Source organism: Rhinolophus ferrumequinum, chromosome 26 (assembly GCF_004115265.2).
Source record: "Rhinolophus ferrumequinum isolate MPI-CBG mRhiFer1 chromosome 26, mRhiFer1_v1.p, whole genome shotgun sequence".
Taxonomy (NCBI): domain Eukaryota; kingdom Metazoa; phylum Chordata; class Mammalia; order Chiroptera; family Rhinolophidae; genus Rhinolophus; species Rhinolophus ferrumequinum.
The window spans coordinates 3389597-3403249 of NC_046309.1; the positions used below are offsets into that span (position 1 = coordinate 3389597).

The following is a 13653-nucleotide window of genomic DNA, read 5'->3' on the forward strand; positions in this document are numbered from 1 at the left end:
CCAGCGCTCGCTTCCCTCTGGAGCAAGGCAGCTACAGCCCTCAATACAGGGTCCACACTGGCCGGCTGGGCCTGAGAGAAGGGCCTGGCTTCTCAGACCTTCCCAGTCCTCTCGCTGCCTAAACCAGGGAGCTTCTCTCTGCTCATTTATCTTCTCTGCGTGTGGGCCAGGCCTCAGCTGGATCCCCTCAGCTCAGGGCCCTGAGTCTGCGTGTGTGCAGGGCACCCGCCCCCCTGCGTTCTGGAAGGACCAGAGCCATGGACACATGATGAAGTGACCACTCCAGCTTCCGTCCCCAGGTAGACCGACAACCCCAGACCTCCTAGGGGAGCTTTGGGCAGGCCCCGCAGCTAGCTTGTGGGCTCCCGGGGCGTTTCTGTACCTGAGAACTCTGATTGCCCACAGGGAGCGGCCCAGTGTGTGCCTGACATGGCCGTAAGCAGGCCAAGCCCTGGATGGAAGGGGAAGTGGGCAGATGCCATCTCCTGGACCCACTGGTCTCCACATACCTGCTGTGTTAGGCTTTGTCAGGCAGCTCCCAGAGCCCCTCTGCAGAGCACCCGCCAGCCTTCAGTTGGCAGGAGGACACATGTTACTATGTGGTGACCTCAGTGCATCTCACTCTAATGGCCGTGACCACAGGCGTGGAGGATTCCTAAGAAGTAACAGATTCACTCAGGCCAACGAATGACAGAAAAGGGTGGTTCGGAACAAGAACTTAGTCACTGGAGGAAGGATGTATAGATTCCAACAGAACTTAAGTGAGAGGATGGCCTCGGGGAATGCTTGTGCCTGACATTTACTGTGTGCCTGGTAGAGCCAGGCCTCTGCCAGGGGCTCCCATCTGCTCTGTGACTTGGGAAGATAGTTGTTTTCATCTTATGTAATAGAAACATAGACTAGAAGGTCAAAATCAGCTGGAAAGAGCATGGTGTGCTGGAAAGAGAACTTGGCGAGAAGTTGTATGACCAGGATTCAGTTCTGGCTGGGTCATGACTCCACCACGTGGCTTTGAGCAACCCGCTCAAATCTCTCTGGACATCCATTGCCCTGCCTGGAAGAGAAGGGGATTGATTTGGACGGTTTCTGAGCACTTTTCCCACTGTAACGTCTTGTGACTGCATTATTTCCCTGGGTTCAGGCGTCAGGAGTCCAGGGGGTCGGCAGCAGGCCTGGGCCTTGGGTAGAGGTGCTGACAGGTACAACTCTGAGGGGCCCTGGGTGTTGACTCAGACTGCTGTTCTGAGTCCAGTAGTGGCCGGGGGTTGCTGAGGTTGGCAGGAGCAGCAGTGTCCACTGCTCAGAGGGCCAGAGGAGGGACAGATCGGATGAGATGACGGGAGGAGAGGAATGCCCACCTCCCGATGACAGTGAAGGGATGTGATTGTCTTTTGACTCTGTGCATATTTCTGGGCACCAAGTACAAAGAGAGGCCCGAGGGCTTCAGCCAGGACAGAGGAAAACAGATGGTGCTCATCATCGTCCACTCTGGTGACATCTGGAAGGACAAAGGGTCATCTCCTCTCGGAAATTCTACTGGTCCTGCTTCAGAGCTCATCCAGGGCAGAGTCGTTCAGGCTGTTTTGTTCAGAACACAGTAAGGCACACATTTTATTCTGGATTCGTGCGTACGTGTGCAAATAACTGAAACAAGAATTTTACGGAACAGTGAGATGCCTCCTTGTCTTATTCTAATTGATATTTCGATGGTTGTGTAATTCACTAAATCGATTTCATGATCCACTGATGGGTGGGGACTGTGAGCTTGAAAACTGTGGCCAAATGCTTCTGGAACAGCCAGTCCGCCCCGGATGAAAGTGAGAGTGAACTGACAAAATTAAAGCATGGTGCGTGGTGCGGGAAGCGCTGGCTTTGTAAGTCCTCAGCGTTGCTGTTTCCTTTGGTCTCCTTGTACTTTTCAGTCTATGACATGCTGGCGTAGAGGGGGTGGGTGACACAGCAAGCTGGGATGGAAGACTCCTTGGGCACCTGTAGAATGTGTTTGGGAAGAATCTTTGGCTCTGTGGTGTTATAAATACGGACATCTGATATTCTGAAATTCTGAGCCGAGTCCCAGAGCCACATGGGTAGGTGGTTAGGAGCAGAAGGAGGTCTCTGAGCTCCACTCTTGCACAAGACCCTCCTGCATAGAGGAGGGTGTGTCTCAGAGCCAACCAACAGCCCTGTGACCTTATAAAAATGTTCCCGGGGTGCCAATTTTATTCCAGTTTGCGGTGTTCCCTCCTGCCGTTTGTCTTCAAACATAGACCAAAACCCGCTTGATTTTTTTACCCCATGGTGCCAGAGCTGCCTGTGGAGCAGTAGGCAGGGCCGGTGGGGAGGCCAGCTCTCGGGGGCCTCAGGTCTGACCGAGGGCCATTGGGGTCCGTGGGACAGACCCCCAGAGGGGTTAGCACTAAGGCTACCACAGCGTCTGTTGGTGGTTTGGCATGTTATTTGTGGGTAAAAAAAACCTTCTCCAGAAACCCAGAGCTGGTCTTTTCAGACCCTGTCTTAAGGTTCGTCTTAGTAAGAATCATATCAGAGCTAAAAACAGCCCTGGAACTTCACGGCCGTCCCTCTTCTCGGGGTCGGCTCACTGGCTCCGTCTGACCTTGACTGCAGAAGGCCTACGGGCCCAGGGTGTCCCATTTGAACAGCAGGCACTTACCATCGCCTCTTACTGTTCACCACACTCTGAGCTGTCAGCAGTCATTTACACGTGGGTACGAACGAGCTTATTAGCACCTTCTCCAGAATCAGCCTTGTTCAGAGGCAAGATGGACTGTCATTGGAGTCCTGCCCTGTGTCTGGGACTGCGGAGGATGAGTCACTCAGGTGGCTATGACAAGGTCCTTGCTGTCAACTGACGGCTGGCGCACGGAGGGAGAAGGGCACTTAGTTACAACATGTGACCCGATGCTTGACGGAAACGCACATAGCGCTTAGCCGGCGAGTGACATCAAAACGACTGCCTCCCCTGCCCAGGTGAGGCTCAGAGAGAGGAGGCTGTAATATGAGGGTCGGACTTCTCTCAACCTGCTGTTCTCCTTGATGCAAATCCTCTCCCGACAGTACAAACAGGCCTGTTAGGGCTGTTTCCTGTTTTTCACTAAACTCTGCCGGAATGGACAAGCTTTCGTCTTTGTCCTCTGTCCAGCTATGTCCTTTGGGGGTTTCTCGCAGCTCTTGGCTCTGCTGTGTGTACAGAGACCCCCTGCTGACTGACTGGGCCCCCTCACCTGCCCAGGACAGCCTCCCGGGCTCGCGTCCAAGGTCAACACGCACCAGCTGTGGGTGAGGACGTCTAGGCTTCTGTACCAGTCAGGGCTCTGCAGAGAAACAGAACCAAGAGCGGGGAGCGAGATCTCTTACACGTATCCTTCATATACACACCGTGTTCCCCGAAAATCAGACCTCGCCAGACCATCAGTTCTAATGGGTCTTTTGGAGCAAAAATTAATAGAAGACCGGGTCTTGTTTTACTCTAAGACCGGGTCTTATATAATGTAAGTATAAGTATAATGTAATATAATATAATATAATACCGGGTCTTATATTAATTTTTGCTCCAAAAGACGCATTAGAGCTGATGGTCCGGCCAGGTCTTATTTTCGGGGAAACACAGTACTTTAATGTTAATGTATAATATTAATATATGTTTGTTATGTATCCTTAATATACGTGTATATATATGTCATATGCATCCAGTTATTACGAATTAATGCATTAGGTATACATAATGTATAATTGGTATATAAACATGTGTTATATAGTACGTCTGCATATTAAGGGGTTCGTTTTAAGGAGTTGGCTCATGCATTTGTGGGTGCTGTCAAGTCCCGCATTGATAGGACAGGCCAGCAGGTGGACACTTGGGCGGGACTAGATGCTAAGGTCCCGGAGCACAATTTCTTCTTTTGGAAACCTGCGTTTCTGCTCTAAGGCCTTCCGCTGATTGGGCAAAACCCACCCACGTTACGGAGGGTAGTCTCCTTCGCTTAACGTCAGTGATTGTATTTGCCAAGCTCATCTACACGTACCTTCACAGCAGCCTCTGGGTTCACGTTTGATTAAATCATTGGTGCTGTAGCCTGGCCAAGTTGACACATAATGTTACCATCACAGACTCGAGGATGGGACTTGGTCAGTGGAGCCCAAGGCTCCCTGGTCTAGAACATGTCCCTCCTCCCATCACCTGACTTGGGCCCAAATACCACCTGTGGAGATTTGGGTTGTTCTGGATCGAGGCAGCAGCCTGCAACCCAGGCCATACCTGCGGAAGGGAGCTGGAGAGCTGCCTGTGGGCGTCCTATGGGGAGACGGCTGCAGCAGACCATGTGACTTGGCTCTCACTCATGTCTCCTGGGGCCTCCTTCCTCGCTGACTGTGAGCTCACCCAGACCCCCTGTCACCTCCACCCACCTCAGCCCCTCCCACTCCCTTTTCCTGGAGGAACTTGGGCTGGAGGAAGACGAGAAGCTGGGTGGATGGAAGTTCCTAATCCTTAGTGGTTAGCAGAGCCTGGACTTGACCTGGCCTGGGAACACTTGCCTTTCAGAGGTCACTTTGGGGGCCTGAGCGAGGAGGGGATTGAGAAAAGGCCCTGGGAATGTGGATTGGGGACCCCCTGGCATCGCAGAGCACAGTTCCCTCCGCGTCCTCAGCTGTACACCGGGACCCAGTGGGGACCTTCCAAGGTTCCGTTTAGCTCTGGTCAAGCAGAGGCTTCCCACGAGGCAGGGACGGCCCTGCTGCCTTTGCACAAGAAGACGTGGGGTCTCCAGGAGCAGCAGCATTTGGTCACCCCTCTCTGGAATTGCTGTGTCCAGTCCTTACTCTGCCTGCCTTTCAACTCGGGGACGGGATAAAACCGCTATCTGATTCTAAGGAGGGGCAGGAAGTGTCTGCAGACAGAGCCTTTCCAGCTTGATTTCAGGCCTCGGTCAAGTATGGGACCGTTGACCCAGGTCAGGCTGGTGTCCTGGTGACGCCCTGTGCCGTGTCCTGGGCCAGTGCAGCCAGTGCTGCGAGAAGACGCACACAGTGTGTCCTCTGATCTGGTTTGCACAGCTGCCACTTTGTGACGCGCTTGTCAGCTCGCTTTACAGATTGAAAGCCTGAGGCCAAACCGACTGGCCTCCCACAGAGAGCTGAGGGGAGAATTGAGGCCTGCTGACCACTCCAGTCTAAGGACTCTACAGCCACTTGACTTTGAGAAAAGAGTTCAATGTCTGGTGCTAGCGAAGCCCCTGGGTAAGGAATTGGGGACAGCGGTGGGGGGCAGGGTGCAGGGACGGGAGTCCTGAGCCACTTGTGTGAATCAGTCAGGGCCACCAAGGGGAGGGAAAGTGGCCGCAGGAGTGAAAAGTAGTGTGTTTTTTCTTGTCGTTTTTACATCAGGAAGTCTCTCAGACTGCAGTCCGAAAGCGTGATGTCCTCTGTGGAGAGGAAAGCATTCTGAAATTTCTCCAGGCGTTAAGCTTAGGCTCTCCCTCATTTGGCCCCTTTCCCGTCTCTGTTGCAGTGATTCAGGATTTGGTCCTTCTTGTCTTCTGAGAGCGGTTCTATCACGTGAATGTCTTTCAAAGGCTCCAGTTGACCATAGCTCGAGTCACCACCCCCATGGTGGTACCAGGAATTGCCCGTTTGGCGGTTGGGAGGTTTTGTGCAAAGCCAGTCCATCTGGAGACACCTCACGTGTGCCTCCCGCCCGGCGGACCGGCCAAGGCCCTCAGCCTGAGAGGCCAACTTCAAGCCACAATCCCAACAGGTCAGGTACAGACAAGATTCAATCATGTGAGCAGCTCCCCTGTATTAGCAACAGGAGTAGGAGAGGAAGACGGGCTGGCCCCAGGGAACCCGAGTGACCCGTGGGTCTAAGGACGCCACTCGTGGCTTTTCTAGAATCACGCCAAGCATCCTCTAGGACACACCTGGCATTTGTACTGATGTCCCAGCTGCTTAAGATTGAGAGACCTTAGAAATCGGTGGAGAAACCAGAAGGTTAGCACATAAGAAGCAGATCAAGTCACACGTGAAGGAGAAAGCCAGAAGTGAAGCTGTGTGATCACCTCATCCACGAAGCAGCACTAGGGACACACAGGGCACACCCTCTTCCCTCCATTGGTGTCGCTTGGAGAACAGTGGAGAGGATTTGGTGGTTTGAGAGCAGAAAAGAAAGTTATTTTTATGACTAATCATAGAAGAGAAGATGCATTTTATTCTCAATGGAGCAGCACTCCTTTAAAATGCCCCAGATCCCACATGCTGTTTAGTTCAACAGATAAAAACAGAGGATGTGTGAGCTAAAGGGCATCTGAAATTACCGAGTTATACCCTCTCATTGGACAGATGAAAAACTGAATTCAGACGTGCCCAAGGTCCTCCAGGCCTGACCTTGGCACTCGGCCTCCTGGCTCCATCTCTGTGAACAGCAGGTCGTTTGGTCCGTGCAGAGGGACGCGGTACTCATATATGTCTCGACAGGACCCTTGATCCGCTGTCCCAGGTAGCTTCAGATGTCACTGGCACTTGGTGTGCTCAGGTCTGCTCGGTGGGAGTGGAGAATGAAAACCTTGCTAGAAGTGTTCCTTCCTCGGTAGGAAACAAACCGCTGGCAATTCCACAGGAATGTTCCGTCTTGTGACCCTGACATCGAAACCCCCTGGTGGGCCCTCAGATGCAGACCATGGGCCCCTGACATTGGCAGCCTTTCTGTTTGTCCTGCATTTGTGCTTTCGTCAGGCCTCTTTCTGGGGTATCCCAGCTGCATCAACAAAGGAGTTTTGTAAGAGCATCTGATCAATATGCCCTGGGCTCTTCTCTCAGGGCTGAAACATGAGTAAAACAGGCCCGTCCTGCAAGAATTCACAACTCAGTTGTAAGCCGTATAAAGTCTATTATCTTACGAAGAAATGTTGGGCTAAATGGCAGGGGAGCGGGGAAGCTGTACATAAGACCCCAAACTATGCAAAATGTAGACATGTCAGGATGTGGAGCGATCGCATTGGGTGGTGTGGTAGGTACGGGACACTTCCTGTTCTTCGAACCACCAGCGTCTGAATTACTTCTAATTAAGAAGTAGACGTTCAGAAGAAAGTTGTATCATCAGCTGCCCTGGGAGTGAGTCACTGAACGTCTGCTAATCCTCACCCATCCTTCCTTCCTTCCCCCTCAGGCCTCACTGGGCCCAGGATACTCGTGTTTTGTGGAAGAGCCTGCGCCTTCACAGGGTCTGAGACCGAGTTGGCTTTTGTGACTGGTACTGAGCCACTCCGAGGGGGTGCAGGAGTTTAACAGGAAGAACGCCGAGCTGGTTGTGGGTGGACCTGGGCTATAGGGCCTGCCCGCTACTGTCTGGTGGTGGTCTGGCCTTGGGCAAGTGGCTGAACCTCTCTGACCCTCAGGATCTTCGTCTAGATTGGGATGATAGCACTTGTCTTTCCTACTTGTATGGGCTGTTCTAAGGATCAAATGCGGCAACAATTGGAAGATTTAAGAGGGATATACCAATGACAGATGAAGGACGGTTCTGCTGTTGATACCTAACTTCTTTTTTGGTAGATTTTTGGCTTCTGCCTGGATTTCTGAAGAGGGGTAGGGGTGGGGTGAAAGGAGCTGCTTTTAGAGTCAGCTCCCAGCACAGGACTTTTCTCGCCCCTGGGCTTTTCTCTTTTGTCCTGATGCTTTCTGGACAGGTGACATCAGCTGCCCAAATGTTGAAATTTACTTTCCCCGGAGTGTCTGATACTCCTCTCCAGAGCATGTAGCCAAAGTCTAAAATACAGTGTGTGCAGCTGATGGCAAGCCCGGAGTATAAAGCTGTCTTTTGGCAGAAACCACATCTTCAACGTCTCTTGGCCCCTGAACGTTGCCCAGCGACGCATCCGCCCAATGCCCCGGAAAGGCCTGACTGACTGGCCGATGGAACAGGGACCAGTGGGGGTGGGGCAAGGAGTGGAGAACGTCGTGAGGAGAGTGTGGAGCTCCCATGGGAGTTGACAGAGTAGAAACCCCGCACACGGGGCAAGTTCTGAGGCTGAGCCTTCTGGAATCTCAGCCGAGCTGAGGTCAGGTCCCAGCTTTTCTACCTGCTAATGGTTCTGTGGCCATCGTGGCAGTTAGAGATTTTTGCACACGGGCCTCCAAGGTGTACACTATTTCCTGGGGAGCCCTGGGAGGTTAGCATCATGGAATGCGGGGTGGGGGCGAGCCGTCCAGCAAAGCCCACCACGCGTGACCGAGCAAACGCAGTGCCAGGGAGAGGACATACGGCAGTGGTCAGGCGATTTGTACTTTCCTCAGCTCACGCTGGCTGGGCACAGCTGCTTGGGACCACCGCAGGCAGCCTGGGACAGGAGCGGGACCAGCGTCCTTGGCTCAGCTCTTTCCAGACTGTGTTGACATGAGTCACTTCACCGCCGAGGGCTCCGTCTGTGGCTAGAGCGTGATGGTTCTTGGGGCTCTTAGGAGAGGAACAAATGAGTATTTGTGAAAACACTTTGGCGTGTGGAAACTGCTGTGCTGAACAAACATTCGAGGGTCATGATTAGAGACCACAAAGGAATGTTCTCGTTAAAATGGGAGATAAGCCCACACCTGGTTGCTTCTCACTCCCCGGTGAACTGCAGCTGTGTGGGGCCCGCTTGTTGGCTGGCCCATCAGAGCAGGCTGTGCAGCCCCCCGACACGTGGGGCCCGGGTAAGAGGGTGCTGTCCTTGTCCAGGAGTTCATCCAAACAACGTTTGCACACCTGCTGCGTGCTGGGCAAATGTGAGGTCAGGAATAGTGAGATGAATAGCTTGCCCGATGAATGGAATACAGCCCTGTAATAAAGGCTCGTCTGAAGTACTGTGGGAACCCAGATAAGACGGGAATTGATTCTGCCAGAGGTGGGGCCCAGCCAGAGATAATGTCTGAATTGGGCTTTGCATGACACCTAGGAGTTCACTCTGTGAACCAGGATTTGGGGGCTAGGGGAGGAGGGCAGGAAGAGCAACACAGCACAGAGGAAGGAAGGGGCTTGGAGCATTTGGAGAACAGCAGCCACGGCCGGTGATTCATGCCAGGCTCCGTGCTAGAGGCTGGCACTGTCCTAGAGGGGCTGTTCCGGGAGCCAGTGGAGTGGCCTTGAACGGAGGTGTGTGGGCAGTTTAGACGGCATTCCAGACAGTGTCCACAGACACACAGTTGCGTCTGGGGAAACCACAAAGGGCCTGCCTTGGCTGTTGCTCAAAGAAGGAGACAGGGTGCAGAACACATTAGAAGTAAGGCGGCAGAGGTCCGTAAGTCCCCGGGGCCTGGATGGGAGCCTGCAGGGCCTGGCCGAGAGCTCCTGACAATGGCTCATCCCACCAGTCACCGGGGGAAGCCGTGGCTCTGCACCTGGGCTGTCGGCTGAATCACACCAGAATCACTCCTGTCCCTGTGGAGACCCAGGCTCCTCGGGAGATTCTAATGGGCAGCCAGGCCTGAGACAGGAGACGTAAACCAATACAAGAGAGGCCGGCTCTGGAATCTGCACACGTGGGAACCAGCGCGGTCAGGTGACCGGGTGTGCGAGCCATTGCTAAGGCTACAGCAGAGCCCCTGGGGCTTTTGGGGAGCGGCCGACATCGTGAGGCTCCCATTTTTAAGGTTCACTCTTTAAGCAGAAGTTTGGAGCTGGCTTGAAACAGGGAGGCTGAAAGGCCTGGCTAATAATCAGGTAACTCGAGAGAGAGCTGGGCGAAAAACGGTGCCCATCTGGAACCCAGCAGAGGAGCAAGGAGGGGGGAAGGGGGTAAAAGAAAGGTTTGGTGCACAGAAAACTACCAAATGTGGCTGGAAGTAATGAAAGAAGACGCAAATACGTGGGACGACGTTCTGTGTGCCTGGGTGGCTGGGCACTACCGTTATGAGGCCAGCACGACCCAAAGCGACCTACAGATTTAGTGCAATCTCTATCCACGTCCCAACCGCGGTTTTGTTGGCAGGTTTGTTTGTTTGATTTGCAGAAATAGAAAAACCCATCCTACAATTCACATGGGATCTCAAGAGACCTCAAAGTCGCCAAAGCAATCTTGGGGGAAAAAAGAAGAGAAAATATACAAGTGGCCAACGAGCACATGGAAAGATGCTCCCCGTCCCTGATCATTAGGGAAATGCAAATCACCTCACACCCCTTAGGACGGCTCCTGTGAAAACAAACACAAGAGGGGGAAAAAAAAGAAACAGAAAATAACAAGTGATGGTGAGGATGTAGAAAAACTGGAATCCTTGTGTACTGTTGGTGGGAATGGAACCTGCTGTGGAAAACAGTATGGTACTTCCTCAAACACGTTAAAAATAGAATTACCATATGATTCGCTATTCCACTGCTAGATATATACCCGCCCCCCCCCCAAATGAAAGCAGACTCTCAAAGAGATATTTGTACATCAGTTATATTAGTTTACTGGAGTTGCCATAACAGAGCAGAGCAGACTGGGTAGGTGAACAACAGAAATTAATTTTCTCACAGTTGTGGAGGCTAGAAGGTGTCGGCAGGGCTGGCTTCCTCTGAGGCCACTCTCCTTGGCCTGTGGACGGCTGGCTGTCTTGACACGGTGTTTCCTGTGTGTGTCTCATCCTGGTCCTCTCTTGTAACAGTACAGTAAGGGCCTATTGCATCGGGGCCTGCCCGTATGACCTCATTTTAACGTAATTACTTCTTTAAAGACATTGTGTGTAAATACAGTCAGATGCTGCTGAGGTGCTGGGGGTTAGAACTTCAACCTATGAATTTGGGGGCCAACGGGGGTACACAATTCATCTGTGTTCATAGCGGCAAAAGGCACAAGCGCCACACGGTGGAAGCAACCCGAGTGTCTCGACAGATGAATAGATAAGCAAAATGTGGTCCATCCATACAACGGAATATTATTCAGCCCTAAAAAGGAAGGAAATTCTGACAGGCTGCAGCGTGGACGAACCTCGAAGCCATCATGCTAAATTAAATAAGCAAGTAACAAAAAAGGACAAATTCTATGTGATTCTACTTATACGAGGTCCCTAGAGGAGTGACCGGCATAGAGACAGAAAGTAGAATAGGGGCTGCCAGGGGCTGGGGGACAGGGCGAAGGGGGAGTTAGTGTTTGATGGGGTCACGGTTTCCGTATGGGGAGATGAGCGCTGCAGGTGGACGGTGGGATGGCAGCACGACAACGTGAATGCGTTCAGCACGACTGAACGGTACACTTAACCGTTTAAAACGGCTAAGATGGTGATTTTTATGTTACGTGCATTTCACTGCAATAAACAGCAAAAAGGTTACACAGGAAAGGTGAAGGACACGGGCAGGTTCTCCCAGTGCAGGACACCCAGGTATGGTTTCCGTCTGGGTGTGGAGACTCTCACCAGGCAGGAAGGAGGACGGGCTGAATGAAGGTCACGTGATGCCATCCTCGCAGACAAGGCGGGTTGTGGCCGGCTCCACCCGACCGTGCCACTGCTCCAGCCACTGTGCCATCCGGCTCGACTGATCATTTTGTCCCCCCTGCGAGCCCAACGCTCCCCTGACGAGGCCCCGATATTTCTCCCAGGAAGACACACATCCATGGATACTTCCTCGAGTTTCCGCGTCGTGTCATGAGCTGCAGTCCTGTCCATCAGCCACCCCCAAAGATGGGCCTTTTCCCTCCACTTCTGCCCCCACTTTCCCTTCCTGCCCCTTCATCCTGGCCTCCCTACCCCGTATAACAGGAGGCAGTGGCTTCCTGGTCCAGGAGGGAACATGGGGAGTGGTTAGGACATCTGAGGGGGGCTACTGTGTCGTCATCCCCTCCTCCTACCAGTGTGCCATCCGTGTGCCTCCCTCTTGGTCGGTATTCTGGGATGATTCAGGCAGGGGGAGGTGACACACGTAGAGCCATGTGCAGCCCCTGGATGAGGCTGACGGGTACGTGAGGGCCGCTGTCATTGACCACAGGCTCTGTTTCCATCCTAGGACCTGAGTTCCTTTGCCATGCCTCTCCTGGATGGAGATCTGGAGAATTCAGAAAAGCATTCTCGGAAGGTAAGGCCATCTATGTCACAGATCCCCCGCGGGGCCACCAAGGCAGGACTCTCTCAGTGAGAGTCCAAGACACACTTCCGTCTGTGCTCCCACCTGCGTTCCCACCTGCACATACACCTGTGCTCCCACCTGCATTCCCACCTGCACATACACCTGTGCTCCCACCTACATTCCCACCTGCACATACCCCACACGTGGCATCTTGCCATAATTTGGCCTTGCCTCCCTGACCTTCCACAAATTCCAAGGACCTGTTAGTACCCAGGCTGATCACGTGGGTGTGAAGTACTACGTGCCAGGAGCTGTGCCAGCTGCATCGCTCACCGTGTATCCCAGACGGGATTACAACCCTGTGAGAGCCCGATGTCCTCATTGGATAGATGAGGACACGGAAGCTTAAGTCACTTGTCACGGTTCTAGAAACTGAGCCGCGATTCGAATTCCCGTCTCTGTCTCCCTGCTTGTATCACCCTGCTGGTGGGTGAACCTTGAAGCCATTGGCTAAATGAATGGCAGCAGACATGGCTCGAGAGGACACAGCTGCCCCCTTTAGCTTATTTGCGAGTCTGTCTCCTGGCCCCTACTTCTCAAGACCTCACACTTGTCCTTCCCCAGATCTGACCACCCCTGCCATTTCCGTAAGCACACACCGCTCACCCCTCGGGGAGCTTCTCCTTGTTAATTATTCTCAGGATTCGGAAACGCTTCAGAAAGCCTGAGTCCCATAGATAGGTGGGTTAGTGGCCCCACTGAATAGAGACAGAGAATTGAAATGCTTTTCCTGTTAAATGGTTAGAAAAAGACAAACTTGAACTCCCTGTCAGGAGGTGGGCTTAAGTTACCTGGCTGTCATAGCCAGGCCTCTGTGCCTCAGAAGCCCAGTCGGTGAAGGGCTCAGCGTGGAACCTGCCCTGGCACCTCCCTGTGGCCACGTAGCGGGGGGCGTCTCAGGGAGAGGCGGACTTGTGGTTGAGAGTCACTGAAGGTGGCCACTGGACAAGGGCGGCACATCCTTTAAAGAACCTCATGCCCAGTTTGGGGGCGCCCTCTGGTGGTAGAAGAACTCAAAGGGATCCTGGGTCCGTGCAGACACCCCAAGTGGACAGAGGCCCCAGTGGGCAAGGCTGCCTTGGGGCGTGTGCCCTCACCTACTTCTCAGCACACCTGTGGCCACCAGCGTCTCTGCGTGCTAGACGATTCCCCACCAGGCCTCGTCCTTGCCCCGTCAGTCCTGTGGACAGGTCATGGAGGAAGTGAGCCTCAGTCTTTCCACCTTGTTCACTTTCTTCCTGACCTCTGTGAAAAACCCAGGGTCGATCCAATGCCAGAGCAGCCTGGAGGTGAAAAACACCCCTTCCTGGTGCCGGAGCCCCTCGGGACGGAGCCCCAGGCCCATGCGTTCAGATCACAGAGATTTGTGTTTCCTCCTTTGAAGAGGGGCAGGGAACACTGTCCAGGGGTGTTCAGACCTGGGGAAGGACAAGTGTGAGGTCTTGAGAAGTAGGGGCCAGGAGACAGACCCACAAATAAGCTAAAGGGGGCGGCTGCGTCCTCTCGAGCCATGTCTGCTGCCCTTCCCGTCCTCCCCTCCAGTCTAGGAAGCCGCTTCTAGAGAG

At 53.3% G+C, this 13653-nt stretch overlaps 1 protein-coding gene across 3 annotated transcripts in view; it reads left to right on the forward strand.

Annotated features, from left to right (window-relative positions):
• The window catches only part of PRKAG2 (protein kinase AMP-activated non-catalytic subunit gamma 2), a 195027-nt gene that overhangs the window by 52266 nt on the left and 129108 nt on the right, over positions 1-13653 (forward strand). For all 3 annotated transcript variants that reach the window (XM_033099142.1, XM_033099143.1, XM_033099144.1), the window contains exon 2: positions 11969-12037. In XM_033099142.1, coding sequence (XP_032955033.1) covers positions 11969-12037 — 69 coding nt within the window. The remainder of the gene's footprint in view (positions 1-11968; positions 12038-13653) is intronic.